The sequence below is a fragment of the Eurypyga helias genome, unplaced genomic scaffold, assembly GCF_000690775.1.
Source record: "Eurypyga helias isolate BGI_N326 unplaced genomic scaffold, ASM69077v1 scaffold7830, whole genome shotgun sequence".
Classification (NCBI taxonomy): Eukaryota; Metazoa; Chordata; class Aves; order Eurypygiformes; family Eurypygidae; genus Eurypyga; species Eurypyga helias.
The window spans coordinates 5,741-24,997 of record NW_010226181.1 but is presented as its reverse complement, the minus strand read 5'-3'; the positions used below and the strand labels follow the sequence as shown (position 1 = coordinate 24,997).

At 44.1% G+C, this 19,257-nt stretch overlaps 1 protein-coding gene across 1 annotated transcript in view; it reads left to right on the top strand.

Annotated features, from left to right (window-relative positions):
- Positions 1-2,295, top strand: part of LOC104509849 (E3 ubiquitin-protein ligase TRIM36-like) — a 6,558-nt gene extending 4,263 nt beyond the window's left edge. The window contains 3 exon segments of the mRNA XM_010151924.1: positions 120-185; positions 188-416; positions 1,941-2,295. Of these exon segments, the coding sequence (XP_010150226.1) occupies positions 120-185; positions 188-416; positions 1,941-2,295 (650 nt within the window).
- The last annotated feature ends 16,962 nt before the right edge of the window (positions 2,296-19,257 follow it).

Genomic DNA, 19,257 nt, shown 5'->3' with positions numbered 1-19,257 from the left:
CATTCCTGGTGGCCTTTACATGTGATACATTCTAATGCCATTGTGACTTTAAATATAGTTTATAAGCACAGAAAGCCAAATACCTAACTAAGGAATTATTTTTGGATACTGTTTTTCAGTTTTCAATTTTCTTTTTGATGACAAATGTGGCTACAATAATGAAAATCTTCTGCTGCACCTTTTTGAACCTCTGTGGAAAGTAGGGCTGGGTTTCCTCTACTGCTGGGATCTGAGCGCATGCAGGTCGGATGCTACACAACCCTTGATTACATCATTGGCGACGCTGGGATTGCCAAAGGGAAGCACTTCTGGGCTTTTCGTGTGGAAGCCTATTCATACCTGGTGAAAGTGGGAGTTGTTTCTAGCAACAAGATACAGAAATTGTTCCATAATACCCATGATGTGACCAGCCCAAGGTAAATCAGGCTTTTGCTTAATACATGTTTTATATAAGGAGGTGGCTTTTTAAAAAATAAATTGAGAGCAGGTTTGGTCTCCATTAGTACACGAGGTGAGAAGTGGCAAGTGGCTTGAAGGATAATGGTGTCAGCAAGTTGTCCTGTTTATCCCCTAGTCTGAGTGAAAGATGTTCTAGTTATCCAGAACTGTCTGTTTTTTCTTTTTGGGAAAGAAATCATGTTCCTATAGATGCCAGGATGTGTCAGTTAAAGCAAGAAGGTAAAAAAAAGAAAAGAACCAGCTGCAAGACTGAATCCATGCTTAACTGTCAATAGTAAGCCTCTGCCTTAATTCCCTTAGCGTCGTTTGGCAGCCGTTCAGCAGTACAATGTTCACTGCGCCTGTGTGTCTGTGCTGTAGCTTGTGTCACGGTGAATTCCACGTCACTGGCTTATCCCAGGTTGTATGCTTGCCTGTGGTACTGGAGTGCCACTGGGCACAAGCCAAAGTACAGTGGGCAAACCAGCAAAAATATTTCCAGCTCTCAATTACAGTTGTAGTAAGCCTGGTTGTGTCTAGGAACTGGGGGCTGGGAGGCTGTCTCCTGGGGACTCTTAACTTTTTCAGGAATCTAACCAAAGGATTGGCTTTGGCCTGGATAAGATACTGAAAGTGTAAAAATGCCCATGTCTTGAGCTGCTTAAAGTCAGATGGAGCTTTTTTGCAAAGTGAGACACTAGATCCTGATTTCCTGATTTTTTTTTTCCTTATCCATACAAATATCTGGAAGACTTAAGCTGACACACATCCAACCTCCCCCCAGTCCCCCCAGAAGTGCAAACCTAGGTGGGGATTGTCTGCACAGAAGTATGTGTGCTTCTCCAGTCTGTCTGTGTGGGGGCAGAAGTAGGGGGGAAAAGCATGTAGACTGAACAAACATGGCTACAGACTTTCCTTACTAACCAGCTGGGAAACAGGTTCAGGGGAGCCTCCAGGCAGAGCACTTAAAACCAAACAAACAAAAAAAAAAAACCCGCAAAAATCCCTTAAAGCACTACTTTTTGTGTTGTGAATTTTAAGACAGTGTAATACAGCAGCAGCACAGAAATCTCACAGGACAACACCAACATGTTAAATGTATTTACTGGTGACATTTGAAATTATGTAAATAATGTTAAACGTACGTTGTCTGTAATGATGAGGAGTCATATTTGCTAAATTACTTCTCAGGTTAACTCATTTAGCGTACCTGTAGATTCATCAATGTTTGCCTAGCATGACTACACTTAGATACATCCGTTCCTTAGTAAAACCTTCTGTGGTCATGTCCTCATTAGTGTTTAGCTGTTATTAATTGTTGGCAGTGGCCCAAGTGAGTGTTCTCCACCCGCTAAATGCATCTTCCCACCTGGCTGAGGTATGTTTTTTACCCCACAAGTGACTGTACGGTGTTACCTGTCTTACAAAATGTTTTCTGCAGTTCACATCACTGACCCCACTTCAGAATTTGACAAAAGCTGATGGTTGGTTTTCTGTTCTAGGTATGAACAAGACAGTGGCCATGACAGTGGGAGTGAAGATGCCTTCTTTGACTCATTGCAGCCTTTCACGCTGGTCACTGTAGGCATGAAGCATTTCTTTATCCCCACGACACCTGCAGCCCCCAAGGATCCGGCGAGCAGGATCCTTCCCCTGCCGTCGCGCTTGGGCATCTGCCTTGACTGTGACAAAGGCAAGGTGGGGTTTTACGACGCAAGCGATATGAAATGCCTTTACGAGTGCGAGGTGGACTGCTCTGGCGTAATGTACCCAGCGTTTGCCTTAATGGGTGGCGCAGCAGTTCATCTTGAGGAAGCTGTCACAGCAAAGTACGGGGAGTACCAGGATGACATCTAAAGCAGTCATCTCTTCCCCTTGCTGTTCTGAGATGGAAAATGAAAGCAGAAGAATTTCACATTAGTTTTCAGTATTGATTAATTCTACCTATGTGTTGCTTACAAGCCTCTGGGCCGTGCTGTTTTTTAAACAAACAGTCCAGACACTTCTCACACCAGTGGGAAATGTTCTTCCAGTAACTCTCCTGCCTTTCGTGTCATCTATGCGACGCTGTTCTCCACAGACTTTCTTCCCAGGAGGAAGTAGGGAAGAAGTTTGACTAGCAACCAAAATGACTCTTCAGGGGTAAATCTGCCTTCTATGTAACTTAAATCCTTACACAGTCAGTTTTGCATTTAATGAAGTCAAAGCTGACAGCGTGTTGATTGCCATTCTCCTTTTAAGAAATCTGCCTGAATGCCTTTTGGGGAGCAGACGCTCTCCAATTAACCCCTTAGCACCAGGGTTTGGGCCTTTCCGCATGAAATAACATTTGCGGGAATGTGGTATAAAGCAGGGAGAAAGAAGAACTGCAGCTGAACATTTAGGTTGTATTGGCAAGAGGAGGGTAAACTAGAATCTGATTGCATGTCATATATCTTTGATGTGACGGTAAGCTAAAACTCTTAATTCTGACACCTGGTGTCATATAGTTGGTGGCATAATGGTAAGTTTCTTTATTCTTCCAGGCTTTTACTATAGGCTATATGAAATACATAAAGTGCAATTCTACCTTAAACTTCAGACTTTAGCGTCCAAAATCCGAAGTGTTTGCATGTGTGAGTAGTAGTACCTGGTATTTAGGCAAAAGCAAATAAGTTATTGACATGAGTAACAATATGTGATCTTTAAAAAAATCAGGTATTTCTTTTAATACTTGTTTCTGTAAGTGAAGTTTTTGATCTAGTAGCAGCCTGTTTTTTTAGTAGGAACGTTAAAAATGCACTGATTAAGTTTTGAGACCCAATTTCTGCCTTAAAGGATGTCTCCCCTCAAATTTCTGTTCCTCTCATGTTAAAAACTGTATCACACAGTAGTTTTTCATAGAATCATAGAATGGTTTGGGTTGGAAGGGACCTTAAAGACCATCTAGTTCCAACCCCCCTGCCATGGGCAGGGACACCTTCCACTAGACCAGGTTGCTCCAAGCCTCATACAGCCTGGCCTTGGACACTTCCAGGGATGGGGCATCCACAGCTTCTCTGGGCAACCTGTTCCAGCGCCTCACCACCCTCTCTGGGAAGAACTCCCTGATATCTTATCTAAACCTAACATCTTTCAGTTTAAAACTGTTGCTTCTTGTCCTTCTTCTACAGGTCTTGTTAAAAATTATTTTACCAATTTCTTTTAAGCCTTTTTTAGGTATTGAAAGGCCACAATTAAGTGTCTCTGGAGCCTTGTCTACTTCAGACTGAGCAACCCCAACTCTCAGCCTGTCTTCACGGGAGCGGTGCGCCATCCCTCTGACTGTTTCTGTGGCCCCGCTCTGGAGCCCACTCTGTGCTCGGGGCTCCAGAGCTGGATGCAGTACTCCAGCTGGGGTTTTGGGGTAGCAGAGGAGGGGAATCTCCTCCCTTGCCCCGCTGACCACCCACCAACCCAGGACGCAATTGGCTTTCTTGGCTGCAAGTGCATATTGCTGGTTCATGTCCAGTTTTACCTCCACCAGGATCCCCCAGTCCTCTGCAGGGCGGCTCTCTATCCTCCAGCCTGAGTTGATACTGGGGATTGCCCCGACCCAGGTGCAGGACCCTGCACTTGGCCTTGTTGAACTCCATGAGGTTGGCAGTGGCCCACCTCTCCAGCCTGTCCAGGTCCCTCTGGATGACATCCCTTCTCTCTGGAGTGTTCACAGCACCACTCATCTTGGTGTCAACCACAAACGTCCTGAGGGTGCATTTGATCCTAACAACTGCCTGTGTTGTTAGTGAAGATATTAAATAATATTGGTGCCAGTACAGACCCTTGAGGGACACCACTCATTACTGGTTTCCACTTGGACACTGAGCCATTGACTGTAACTTAGGACGTGACCATCCAGCCACTTCCTTCTCCATCCAACAGTCCACCTGTCACGCTCGTATCTCTCAAATTTAGAGGTGAGAATTTTGGGGAGGATCGTGTCAAAGGCCTTACAGAAGTCCAGGTATGTGACATCTGTAGCTCTTCCGTTGTCCATGGATGCAGTCACTCCATCACAGAAGGCCACTATAGGCGTGAGGCATGATTTGCCCTTGGTGAACCCATATTGGCTGTCTCTAATCGTCTCCCTGTCTTCCATATGTTTCGACATATCTGCCAGGAGGATCTGTTTCCTGATCTTCCTGGGCACGGAGGTGGACTGCGTCTGTTGCTAGAAATCTAAGTAAAAAAACATCTGGGTACTTGCACTGTTAACTTGTGTTGGGGAAAAATAAGGATCTAAAGTGAAGGATGTTTCTAATACATACTTGGTGCTTTCTAATTTGGGGATATGCTTTCTAATTTGGGGATAGTGTTGCATCTTGATGAATGTGTGTGAAGTGTGCTTACTAAGTACGTGTATACAGCTGTAGAGCTATGAAATGGGACCTGAAAATCACAATACACTTAAATGAATGTAGGTCATATTGCAAAACCTTTGTGCTTTGCTGTCTGAACTGTCGTACTGATCTGACCTGGAGCCCAGCCCTCCCGGTGCCCTCTCTCCCAAGCCTCTGTCCGGTGGCCACTGTTGGAAGAGATTGGCAGAAATGGTAATTGGCAGAAATGTCATCTGCGCCAGGGTGAGCGTGACAGCCCTTCCGGGGCTAGAAAGGCCCAGCAAGGGCACTCCTTGTCTGGGTCTCACCCGCTGGTTTCTGCCTTAGTAAGGCTGTGAGGAAGCGTGTTCCACAGCTTCATGGTGGGCTTGTGTGGGAAACCTTTGGATGTCCCAGGCAGCAGGTGTGAAACAGTGGGTGTCTTCTGGCACTTTCTCCTGCAGGAGAAACGGCAAATTGTCCCTTGCTAGTTACCCCTTAGGTCGTTTCATTTTGAAGTAGATGATTATCATAGCCTTTCTGTCCCATTATGCCCTCCCCGTCATGTTTCCTCTCGCTGGATGGAAGCCATTCTGTACTGGTGGGCATCCTGCAGCCCCTCTTTCTCCACTCGCCTTCCGAGGCTGACTGAAAGAGCCTTACATACCGACACTCCTACTGTGAAGGACGACAGAATTCCGTGTTTTTCTTCTTTCTACAGTCCTAAAACCTTATTTGCCTTTTTGGTTGATACCAAATATTAAACTGACGTTTACCTAGTTTCTTTTGCAGTGTTTTTCACACGATCCTGTTGGTTAGTTGTGAACAAGCTGTGCACATACAGGGCTTCCCCACCTTGGGTGTTATTTTGTATTAGTTGAGTTTTATCCACTTGTTTACCGAGGCACTTAGTCCTGAGGGCCACCAGCAGCTCTTCTACACTTGAATGTTCCTGAGTAGCTTCACAGCTAACACAGATGTGATCGGGGTTTTTTTGTTGGCTTGCTTTTCCAGATCTTGGAGCGACTTAAGTTGTAGTGAGACACAGCAAATCTTTCTGCTGTTAAAATGTATTGTTCCTTCCACTACTTTCTATTTTCCTCATCAGTCATTTATTAAACCATGATTTAATAGTCAAGCACCGAAAACTTCTACATGTTAGTAGACTTTGTTGAGCAGGTGATTCATGTTCTTGTGTGCGTGAGCCCGGTAGTCCAGGATTCTCTCTTCAGTAGTTGTGACTTGTCCCATAGTATAATCACCATTTGTCCATTCATCTACCAAACCTAGGATGGGCTTAAAAGCTATAGATCATTGGGTTTAACTTTCTGGTTTGTTGTTCTCAGACTGAATCTCCTTCCACAAACATGTCATTTTTTTATTCCTTTGGTTCAGAAACTGGTCTAAATTAGAGGTTTTGTGTCACGGTTAGCACTCCACAGTTCCACATTTGGATTCTTTATAAGAATTTGGACCAATATCACCAGGCTTTGGCCTTTCATTACTTTATGGAAATACTCATAAACTGAGCACTCTGTCTTAGATATGGAGACAGTCTCTCACTCATTTATTAAAAAAAAAATAATTTACTGGTTTGAGAATATTAAGAAATTAAAATAATTTTTAAGTAAGAAATTAAAAACATAGGGTTTTTTGGTTTGTTTTTTTTTTTTTTTTCCCCCTACTATAGCTTTATCTTCCATTCATTTGAGATGTGTTCTGCTATGCAATTACTTATTCTACCAGGCAGAGACTGACGCTACTTTAAACATTTATCTACCTTTTGATACGTCTGTTTGTGTTTATCTCATTCGGAGTTCAAAAATTGGTTTGGCTTTCGGTGTTACTTGAATGTTTAGGATGCATTCATTACAGTACTCTATGGTGCTTACTCCAGCTTATTAAATAAAAAAAACCCCACACTGTCAGAGGCACTGACAACACCCTGTCAGGTTTTTTTCCACTGCAACGGGAGTGTCACCTTTCAGAAATACAGTTCAGCAGTACTTGCCTATCCAAATACTTATTTTTCCAGAACAATTTTTCTTCTTACGAAACAGCACTTTACAACGTAGACTAAGCTAAGAATAGTGTGGTATTGTGTGGATCTTTGTGCAATATAGCTGTTTGGTGACTACTGTGTGATTTGCAAAGCTCCATGCAGGTGTGAATCATGTAGACACTTTTTAGACATCTAAAGCTTTAACAAGAAGGCCTTGTTTAAAAATATTCTGAAACGTTAAATGTGATGTCTTTTTTTTTTTTTAATAAAAGCTGAAAATACAGTAGCGTGGTCATTCACATTATTACATCCCAGCTCTGAAGGACCCTAGCAGACAGCAACAGGCGACACGTGGAGGAAGCATTGCTTTTGGTTCTCAAGTCATAGAATCATAGAATCACAGAATGGTTTGGGTTGGAAGGGACCTTAAAGATCATCTAGTTCCAACCCCCCTGCCACGGGCAGGGACACCTTCCACTAGACCAGGTTGCTCAAAGCCTCATCCAGCCTGGCCTTGAACACTTCCAGGGATGGGGCATCCACAGCTTCTCTGGGCAACCTGTCCCAGTCCCTCACCACCCTCTCCAGGAAGAACTTCTTCCTGATACCTAATCTGTATGGCAGTCTGCTCATCTAACAGCACCTCTGATTTTAGAGGGACTAAGGAGTGTAGTTTGGACCGACTGCCACATCAGGCTTTTACTCAAGGTTCGGATGTTAGGAACTTGGCTGCCTGAGGCTCCCTCTCCAGGCAGGGGAGGAAAATGTGTGTCCAGGAGGAACTTGGCTCTTGGGCATTTTCAAGGGAACATACCCCTTCCTTAATGGAGGAAGCAGATGGTGCTTAGCTCTCCAACCTGAGCAGACCGGCCAAGAGAGGTTGGACAGACCAGCTTTGCTCTGCAATTCTGAAAATCAGTGCCACTGCTTAAAATCTGCATCTCTGAAAATTCAGCGTTCACATCTCTAAGAATTCGGTGTTTACGCTGCTGCTTTCAGGATGCTTGACCTTCTGGCTTCTGGCGATTGCTGCCTTCAGGGCTGCCGCCTGGCAGTGCTGGCGGCTGTGTCCCGGCAAATGCCCTGTGAGCTGTGCTAGTGCTGCTAAAGCAGCCCCAGTCAATACATCTGCGTCTGTACTTGAGGAGGGCCGGCACCCCGGGGGAAGCGGGAGCGTTGAAACTCCGTGCATTATTCTGCTGAATTTTCCCAACTTTCTGGTGTGATCGCCACCCTCGAATATGTCATCCAAGGGTATAAGTGACAAGTTTATCGCCTGAAGCCAAGTAAACCCGCGGCTGTCGGTTTTAGAGACTGGAGGTTGTCTGAGGAAGCACTTGCAAAGGGCCGAAGACTCTTCTTGGCACCACGTCAGCGCACGGATGCGGAGCTGACTGGCACTTCCTGAGGTGCCATCGGGGGAAGGCTGGGATGGCGCGTGGTCTTTGGCTCAGCTCCTGTTCGCTAACAACTTTCTGAAAGCTGGTTTTGACGTTCAGAAAAACAAACCATGTGTCTGTGTGAGAGAAAACCTCAGTTTGCACTGGAGTCTCAAATTAGAAAGAAGCGGCTTTGACTTGTCCTGAAGGATATTTCTAGCTCCTTGGCAAAATAATAAGTCTTTTTGTGTATTTATTGCCCAAGTATAAACATTGCACTGGGCAAATCCAACTTAGCATGAAAAGATCCATTTGTTTTAGCTGGCCTGCCTGTTTTAACAGGCTTAGTCCTTGTTCTTAACCCTTTTATTCCTCCTATCTCCCATACGATATTTGTAAGGGAAAAATGGGAGGCTCAAACACTATCAAAAAAGGTTTCTCTCAAAAACTTATCTTTTCCTGCCCGTTTACTAAATTCTGCCTCCCTTTGGGTCCATCACACCTGTATTGGGTCAGCCTGGGGCAGTTTTTGGCTTTCCTGCTCTTTTCTCAGACCTGGAAACAACTAGAGCAGCAGTATCCTCTGCTCCTCTTCACTCTGTAACTGATGTAGGAAGGGGGAAAAAAATGTGGAGCTATCTTTAAACCTGGAGAGGGAGAGAATGTGCCCTAGGTAGACAGAAAGCTTTCACCTTGGGGAGGGAAACAAAAAGGAAAAATGTTTTCAGAAGAGAGGAAAATGACTATTTTCTCCCTTGGGGTCAGCGAGTGACCATTCTGCATGGGTGGCCGAGCCGGGCAGGGAGCCAGGAGGGCAGAAGAGGTTCCCACCGTTGCTGCTCAACATGCACAACCCACAGCACAGCCTGGCATGGTGTCCAGAAATGGCTGTTTCTGGGATCGGTAACCCACTGTGACCCGGTGGGCCAGAACGGGGAGGTTCAGTGTGTTCCTCCGTCTTCTGCATATATGGCATGATGTGCAAATGACTTTCTGTCTGAGCTTACGTTAAAAGGTTCTGTCTGGCTTCTTGTCTGTGCCAGTTGATTTAAAAGATGTCCATCTCTGGCACAAAAATCTTGTCTAAATCTTGTCTGAATCTGTCCTTTCTTTGAACTGCAGTGCAACTTTAAAGAGTAGAATTTATATTAATGCGATTTAAATGAGTCGTCAGTGCCACAGCGTGCCACAAGCCACCGTAACTAAACACGTGGAATGAAAACACTTCCTTTAAGAAACAATCTCATAAATACTCTTTCAAAACCAAGTTGAATGATGAATGAAGGTTAATAATTAAGAATTCGCGGTAGAAGTCATGTCATATGAGAATGCAGAGACCTGAACCAACTACTTGGCTGTGGAAAACAAGCAGCACTTCCATTTCATTCATCACTGAACCTACTTGCATATGATGTGTGGGTATAAGCCCTTGTACTGTGTGTGCGTGCGTGTCTTTTTATGGACGGTTACTTGACCACTCGTGAGATTGTTAGGAAGGTCAGAAAACACTGACTCACTCAAATAATACCAACAGTTCTTGGGACTGTCTTATTCAGGACTGTGCATGTTCCTGGACCAGGTGTGCTCCCTGCATCCAGGATTTTAGACTCCGTGAGGCAGCAGAGGATGGTCCTTTCCTATGCACTCCGGGGGGAGGGGGTTGAAGGGTCTGTTTCCTGAGAGGCAGGAGGACTGGGGGCAGGGGTGGTGGTGCATCTGCAATACGCGTGAATGCTAAGGTGGACAACAATGTGAAGGTGTGACATCACACCGACCAGAGCTGATGGGATGACCCTTCCTCAGCTTCTCTTCACTGAACCTGCAGACCTCCCTCCCTGTTGTTTGGGACTTAAGACTCTGGAGTTGGGAGTGGTGGTGGTGGGGGCACATTTCAGGCCCAATTCCTGCATCTCTGCACCAGCAGAAATATTTGTGGCCACATCCACAAGATGTTCATGTGGGGTCTGGACCCCCCACAGCACCTGCTTGTGGGGAAGAAGCTGCCTCCGCTGACTGCCTGGGAGCCAACAGGCAAAGGCCTCTGGTTTTGCAGGGTCATTCCGGACTTCAGCGGAGTTTGTCACTTCTTCCCTTATTTACAAGATGCTGTCTATCAGGCACCCCCTGGTACTTCAGGGTATTTACACGGGTGTGAATTCATTCGTGCTGGTTTCATTAAGGCTTTTTCCTGCCTCATAGGGAACAGGAAAACTCACACACAAAGTAAATCCAGCTCAAAATGTTAATCGATTAGTTTTTGTTTAATGCCAATAGAGCACCTTTTAGAGAACTACTGAGATAGAAAAAAAAGGATGAGATTGGGACTTGTTGTGAGAAAAAGATTAATGTAAAGTACCAGTTTTGTACAATTTTAATTTAATTTCAGAGCACTTTGTTTCTTCCAGTCAGAAAAAATGATGAAAACAGACACAGGTGAGGAAAGGATGTACTGAGATTTCCCTCTGTAAATCCAATTTCTTCTCTAAATACCTTAATTCAGTCTCTAATTCACATTTTTTTAACTTTATGCAGCTTGTATTTTGTCAGGCTCCACGGAGGCAGGCTGGCATCACTCTGAGCCCCGTGCAGTTCTCCGTGTGCCAGCCAGCACCCGGCTGCCACAGCACCCAGACGGGTGCATGACTGCTGCAATCAAAGGGCAGTGACATCCAGTATGCAGATCTGGGGTGTAAATGCATGCAAAAGCGTTTAAACATGACTTTATCTTCCAGCGCCCCCTTTTTAACTTGCTGTGAGGGCAGCCAGTACAACAGGACACATGGGCTTGGCAGGGGGGTCTCTCCTCACGGTTGTGCCATGGTTTTTTTTGGATCCCGGGTGCTGGTTCTGGAGCTGAGCGAGCAGACCCCAGCGGGTCGGTAGGCTTCATTTGCGTTGACTTTCTAGTATCTGCCCCTTTATTTAGTTTTTCCTTCTCCTCAGGTTCTCCTATCTAGCTGGTTTTAATGCAAGCAGAAGGGGTTAGGTTTTTTTAGAGAAGTAGTGCAAAGAACATGCTCTTGGAGACCACATAATCTCTTGTAAACTTATTATATACAGTAAGAAGACAATACTAATATTCACTTGTTTACAGTATTGACATACTGCCTGTTTTAGTGTCTTACTATTTAAAACGATCTTAAAGAAAAGACAAACCAGGTTTGCGAACTTGATTTTATTTTTTTTAACTTTAAAGAGGACCCATCACTACTATTTTAAAAAGTGTAGTCCTTATTGTGTAAGAAATACTGATTTCTTAATAGTAATTTTGTGGTGCTGTTCCAGCCATCAACCATGCCTGTTTTCTTTTCAAAGAGGGTACAACAGCAACCAGGACTAGCACCAACCTTCGCTCAAGCTTCTGCTGCAGTGTTTTGTCTCCCCTCAGCTCACCCCGGTCATCTTTGGGAAGATCTTTCCTCACAGGACCTCTAGCTCCAGGTTCATCCCAAGGAGGCCAGTTGCATGTGTTGGTGAGACTGGAACAGGCAGCAGGGCAGCAAGGAAGAATGTTGAAGTCTTTTTTAAGAATGCATAATCCAAGCACGTTGGCTGATAAGTGGAAACTGAAATAGTTAGGAGACACAGACTACATGGTTTCACAGCAGCCATTGGCAGTATTTCCTGGGAGACAGGCTGAGCCTGCTTTGTTCAGCTCATGTATAGTCAGCCTGTGCTTTGCTTTATACAACCATCAGTCTCAGAAATACCAATTTGCTTTTCAAGGGAGAAGCACAAGATTGGAGATTGGGTGACGTGCTCTTTGACATGGAACCATCCCAGGCTTTAATGTATTTTCCAGTGCTGCTGGTAGCATTGGGCTGTGCTCCACAGAACATACAAGAAATGTAAAGGCACAAGGGCTGGGCGCTTTGAAGTAAATCTGGGAAATGGTTCTCCTCCTTTGAAATGCAAACCTGATGGGGAAGCCACTGCTCCAGTGGCTGCTGTTCCCTTTGATAGGGCTCATACAATGCAAATGAACGCTAGAGTGACAATCACAAGGCTCTGAGAAGCCAAGGACCAGAGAAAACATACTCTCATTTTCCACAGCTGTCACACTAAGCAAGTCAGCCTGTTGAAACAGAGTTCAACAAGTAGGTGTGCAGAGAGCAACTTGTTGGCAATTAAGTTAAAAGCTTGCACCTCCCTGGTGCGACTCAGTGGATGATTATACTGTGTTTCACAGCTGACATCAATATTGCTGACATTTGCAATTTGTTTATAATGAGAAATTTAGGTGTCACTTTGCCAACTTCTACACAGATTGTTGAGAAATCTGCTGGAAGCTCTTAAGTTGTTGTTAGGGCGATCTCTGATTTAAGAAGAATGTTCTTTATCAATGTGAAAAAGATTTCTTAGTCACCAGTTGGCATTTGTTCACATTATGGATCTAGGAAAATGCAGTTTTCTTACACTGCTTATTTCTTTTTAAAGGATACAAAACATTTTTTTCCCTGTTGTTCTGTCAGTGATGATGCCAAAAGGAAATGCGATTTGTATTGAGAAAAAAAACCCCAAACTACCATTTTCTAATTTCAAAACAATATATATTTCATTAAAAAAAGGCAAAAGTCTAAGCAGTGACCACAATATCCTATGGGTTGCATCGTCCTGAACTGAGACATCACTAAGGAAGTAGATGTCTGATACAGGCCTAATTATCTGTCCCTTTCAGTGCATACAGAATTTTAATCATGTTCTTTAACACAACATAGCTTTGTTTATGGTCTGGATTTATCCACTTTACAAGAAAGCTTAGTTTTCATTTACACCTGTTAACATCAGGTGGAAATGAAACTTTGGTTTGCTGGTTTACTGTGAGAGGAAGCCAAAACATGTTCAGCCCCAAATTGGTTGAAGATATGAAGTGGCCTTTGTTCCAAGGCTTGCTGAAGCAAATAGGAAATCAGAGGAAAGCAGGTGTAAGTCAATATACTGGAAAAGAAAAAAGGGTATGGTCATAAATTTTGCAGAACGTTTAGGAAGTGTTACAACCTTGTCATACAGTAGCCTGCCAATATTTACTTCTTCCATAACTGGGTTACTGACAAAAACATTTTTATCTCTCTGCCCTTCCCCTTCTTACAGGTTTAGTCTAAATGCTTGCAAAATATTGTGTATGTTGAAATAAATAGTGGCAGAAATACTTAATGGATAATTAGTGTTGGGTTGTTTTGTTAAAGAGCTGGGGCTTTCTATCTTGTCAAAGTGGTAAGACCACAATATTGCCAGTTATCAAACTATTTGTTGATGGGGAAGGAAAAACCTTTTCTACACCTTCAGTAACAAGCTCTGATTTGATCCTTGGGCAGTTAACACTTGACACAGTAAACATTAACAAGCTTCAGATTCTCTAAGTCTTGTATATTTAATTATTAAAACCTATTGCTGGATTCAACAGAAGAGAGGGAAAATATGTGTTGAGCCTCAATTAGAAGATATCAAACATTCTTCATCCTTTTGAAACACAGCTGATCCCCTCCAGGAAAGCTCAGCTCTCCTGTATTTAAGAAAGTGTACTCTACTGACAAAACACTGACTGATCATTTGCTTCTGCAAAATACCTTCCATACAAGGCTGTCAGAGACAAAGCCAGGCAAATGGAAAAAAAACCCAGCTTTGAGAAGGTAATTTAAACTCACATTTCTTGCATTAGCTTCAAGACCTCATCCAACATTTCAGTAACTTCATAAATTCCAGAACAGACCCTGAAAGAAGACAAGAACAACACATATACTTCTACTCCCAAATTAACTGTCTGCTGGAGGGATGCAAATGTCTGCCCCCATGGATATCATGGAATGATGATGGTCTTTACTTACAAACAGCCATGATCATTAGCCCATTAAAAAGAAAACCTACCTTCCTGCAAAGAAATAGTCTTAGACTCCTTCTTGTTCCAAAAATCTCTGCTGTTTCCCTGCTCACTCACCTGCATGTTTTACTTATCATTGCATGACCATCTTTACATACAGTGATGTCAGGTGTCTGGACTTTTAACCTCTGAGATCATGGCTTTGGGTAATTAGAATCTCTGCTTCTGCTCGAACACTCAAATTCAATTAGAATCTCTGCTTCTGCTCGAACACTCAAATTCAGTTCAAAATAGGTATTTCTTCTGCTGCAAAGCCAGTTTTCTGTGGCACTGCGCAGTCTGCAGCCTTCCACATCTGACAATTAATATAATTAAGCCATGAGCTTACTTCTAGTAAGTTGCTGCCATTAAGTAAGTTCCTGCCATTAAACCACGCGGCTGGCAATCACAACACCACCTCTTGTGAACTGCTGTGGGTACGTCGCAGTCAGAACCCTTCTTAAACAGAATTTCTAGTGAAGACTTCAGTCACTTCTTCTTCAAAGTTGTTATATTTTCATTAAATACTGGAAAGCAATAGAAGCTGCAAGAGTCCAGACACTCGGGGCAATGGGAATGACGGCCCTCCCACAGTGCCTACAAGGCAAGTGCCTGGAGAGAATTACTAGGGAAGGAGGAGGTGACACCACACTGGGAATCCTGTCAGAGGACTGGCAGGGCCCTGCCCGCATCCTGGCGCTGGCATGGCTGGCTGGCAGCGGAAGGACACTGCTGGGCTGGAGCTGCTGCCCCACTGCAGCTCACCCAGTACCACCCCCTGCCATGGGCCCCCTGGGGATCGGTGAGAAGGCTGTGGATTTATGTTGACAAGCAACAGAGGTTTAGATTTGTCTGCTTTTTGTTTGATCTGATTACAGAGCACAATGACATAAAGAAAAATCTGATTAGATCCTATAAAAGGCTAAGGAACAGGTATTTCTAATTGGGGTGTCATCACAGGCAAGGGAGATAAGCAGCAAAGGCAAAGTTCGAAGTAGGATACCTGCTTAAATGTAAAAACCTGCAGCCACAATCAATAAACTTCACAGTTCAAAGTCAGTAACTGAATAGCTGCAGGTGGTAAAGGTGATGTACGGATCGAGGAAGCTCTCTGTCAGAGTATATTTCAATGCAAGCATATATAAATTAGCTACTATAAAGGCAAAGCATTTCTAAATGTTAGTGAGGGAAAAAAAAAGAACAAAACCTTTGAAGATTAAAGGCTGGTAATATTGGAATAGCCTGTTCCAAAGGGTATCTGGTCTCACAGTGCCAATCGTTTAAAAACTGTTGCTTCAAAGCATGAGGTTTCTGCTTTAACCTTGACTTCAGTGTGTATGGCCAGCCATTGGAGACAGGTAGGTTTTCAGCAATATGACCTTTCCAATGACTTTGAAAGGAGTCACGTGTACACATACAAATGTGGCTCAAAATGGCTTTTGCTGAGCAATACCCAATACCCAGAGACAGCTTTTCCAACCTGTGATTCAAGGGACTCAGCCAAGGACTAGGAAAGCCCAGTGGTGGGTTTCTAAGTGTAGCAGGAGTTGCTGCCTCACAGCAAGGGGAGGCAGCCCTACCTATTGACTCTTTAAAAAATGAAACCCTACACACACACACACACAAAAATCCCACCCCATATTGCCTCCTTCTCCTGCCTGGCTTTTTCAGAATCAGCATCCTCATGGGAAGCACCTGGCAGTGTTGCAGCCCCTCCAAGAGCTGAGAAATAGCAGAGAACCTGCTTTGCTGGAAGATTCCAGCTCAGAGCAGAGTCACAGGCAAAGTAACCCCTTCATTGCCAAACTACTGCCAAATCTTTGCTTACCCCTGCCTCTTGTGCAGAAGGGCGACAGGTGAATCTGTGAACTGCATCTCTGGCAGGACTGGGTACTGTACTGGTGTGGCCATCTGCAGGCCATCCAGATGTGATGGGAGAGGCAGAATTACAAACTCTGCACCCGTATGCTTTTGTTGCAGCGGTGCTAAGGGAACCGGGAAACTGGTTTATAGAGCAAGAACAAATTGCAAGATGTATACACTAGGAATACATGAGGCATTAGGTAGGATGTACACATCAGGTATATATTTTTACAGGGGTGAAAATGCTCCTGTACCCTTGGTGATTTAACTAAGAGAAATTTCAAAGGCTACCCAGGACACAAACACATAGACATGATGTAGTGAAGACAGGTATAGTGGAGGAAAAGCATGCGTTCACTTGGCAGCATTGAGAGGCAGGCCTGTTGGCAGCAAAACAGATTTCTACCTGAATTTGACTAATGCAGCTATTGAATATGCATCAGGCCAACAGTTCGGTTCTCTTCCCAAATGCCAAAAACACTCAGTTTTGTGCCATCGTATGCAGGAGTGACCAAAACGGTGTGCTGCACTGTGCAATAGGTCTGCTTCCTTAACTGATGGATCAGCAGGTGATCGGGGGTTCCTTGTGCGAGTACACAAGCCAAACCAAAAGGAGACAGATTCTGTCACTTGCTGAAAGTGCTGAGTTCTGAGCATGCTCTTGAAATCCCCCCCCTTTTTTTTTTTTTTTCATTTAGGAGCAGAGAAAAATTGAATGGATACCAACGTCCTTGCTTTCTGCATCCCTCCCACATTTGTAGTACAGAGGCAGCGCCCTGTTCACGGTGCCAACTGTTCTGCAATGCCTGTGCACTGCCTTTGCTCCCCCTGCCCGGAGCTTGCCGAATGCAGAGGGAAGAATATGGTCTGTGGGCAGCAGCCACCTCAGGTCCGACAAAGAGCAGCCTTCCTCCGGCTGAGCAAGCAGGGACTGTGCTCTGGTTGTCTCACCTGGAGGCCATTCTTGTCCTATGCTCACTAGATTTCCAGAAGGATATGCATCTTGTTCTAATACTGGACACAATCTGCAATCACTGTGTGTCTGAGACAATAAATAATTGTAAAACCAATGAACTTGGAGATGAACGTGCAACCCTTTCTTAAACTGCTAATGAAAACATAGGTGCAAAGGGCAGGCAACACCCATTTATGCTGCAGGCTCCTCAGTCAAGAGTACATTTCCTAAATTTCTTGCGTAAATAGGCCTGTAGCCATCTAAAGCAGTTCCCTGGATATCTGAATCTCCTTGAATCTCTTACTAACCAACATAACTCTTCAGGTTTGGAAAGGAGACCTGTGGGATGCTGCCAGGCAGAAAGTTTACCAGCAACAACATCTGTTAGTTTTTTACTTCCTTTTTGGAACCACACAGAGGATAAAAAATTTTCCGCTATCAGCTCTGTAAATGTTTGCTTCATAATAAAGAGTCAAATATCAGAATAATTGACCCAGAAGTGTTCCAGCCGTGCTGTGAGGTGGGACCAGTGATAACTATTTCCTGACAAAGGGTTACTTAACATGTGCTTAACCCTCCCCAGCCTGCGAGCTTCCACAGACTCCCTAGACTGTCCTGGTAATGTCTCCTTCTCCGGCAGCAGCAGGGCTTGCCTGATTAAGTTTTATGTAGGATGGACTTGAACAAATCACCCCTTTTTCCATGCAGAAGTCACCTGAGTTTTTTAAGACCTTTGTCACATTCCTTCCTCCTTTGTAATTTTTTTGAAGTATGACTCCCCTGGCCCCCAACTTCTTTAATCTGTCTCCGGAAGTTCTAGCTTGCTGATTGCTTCCCTCACCTTCTTTGTAGACCCTCTCAAGCAGCTCCTACTTTTATGGAAATACAGACCCAAAACTCAGTCCAGAGCTGGGGAGAGCAGACAACGCCTTCACATGTCTCATACATATAAGCCTGTGAGACAGTCGGAATTACCAATGTCTCTTTTCCCAAACTCTTAACGAATTTCTGTCTGTAAATTTCAGCAGATATAGATATGTTTTCTTAAAAAGGAAAGAAAGTGAATTTAAGAAGGAAACTGCTTCTCTGGGGGCAGGCTGGAAACCTTCTAGTTAGTTAGGCACATGGCAAATGTAGATAGAACTAATGTTGTTGGAGGAGTTAACAGAAAGACTGGGTTTTTTTCACTTGGCATTAGCAAGCCAGGCTCTCAGCATCTAGGATAGATAGCACTGGTTTTATAAACTGTGCGCTTGAAGAGGGCTGCGGGAAGAAGAATGGACCGCTGTTGGCAAGTGCAATTGCTGCAATGTCACTGCGTCTTTCATGGCTCACATTTCCACAGGATCCAGCGTGCTGACACTATTTCCCCATGTGTTTTACCTGCCTTTCCTGTCTTTATGCCTTTTTTTTTTTTCTGTGGTTTATTTCCTTAGCATCACTTAGAAGCATCATGAGTCTAGCCTACAATTAGCACAGAAATTGTTGTAGTCATCTCTTCCTCTCCAACGTGTGCACACTTGTTTGTCTGAAGCATCTGTGCCTTATTTAAGGACTATGCTGTCAGCAGTGTTACGTGATTAAGTGAAGAAGGGATCTGTTTGAGGTCAAGAAGTCACATTTTCTGTAAAAAGTAATGATGTAATTCTGTGTTGCAGTTTTCAGCAGCAGAGCTGGTTTAAAGTGTTGTTGGCTACACTGCCACCAGCTTCCCCTTCCTCACACCCCCAGCCTATTGTTTTTAAAGGGATGGGGACTGATACTGCATGGATGAGAATGAGCCACGTAAAATGAGGAAAGGGTAAACTTTTTGGCAATGAAAACACGTTAGGAAAATGTAACATGCACTGCTTCTGTGGTAGATTGTCTACAACCAACTGCCACTAGAGGCACAGTGATGTATTTTTCTCGTTTCTTTTTTCCTGTATGATTGATTTTGATCCTGATCTCTTCTGTTTGGCATTACCTATGAGCAATGTTACCAGGTTTGTGGGATTCTGTCCATTATTATGCTGTGATTTAATGAGACAGGCAATTTTCTGATAACACACTAAGCAGCCTACTGGGAGCCTGAGCACTGGTGGTCAGCACTGACCTCCGGAGCGGACTGCCCTCTAGCAGTCTGAAAGCCCAGTTTCTTATTAAAAATTAGTATTTCTATATTGAGTAATAGGCTGTGAATTGATTTTACTCCCCGGACTGTTTCTATGGGTGTTTTAAAAGTCTCTTCTGGCAGTGATTTTTAGCACTGTGTTGCTGACTCCCTTGATCTGCTGATGCTAACTCATCCAGTAGTGGAGAGCTGTGTTAACATCCCTGCCTGCTTCTGAACCAGGATGCAACAGAGGATTTCCTCCAAGATGGCTGAGTGGTTGTTTTGTGCTGGGAAGTCTAAGAGAAATAATCCTGACGGGTGACCAGAGAGC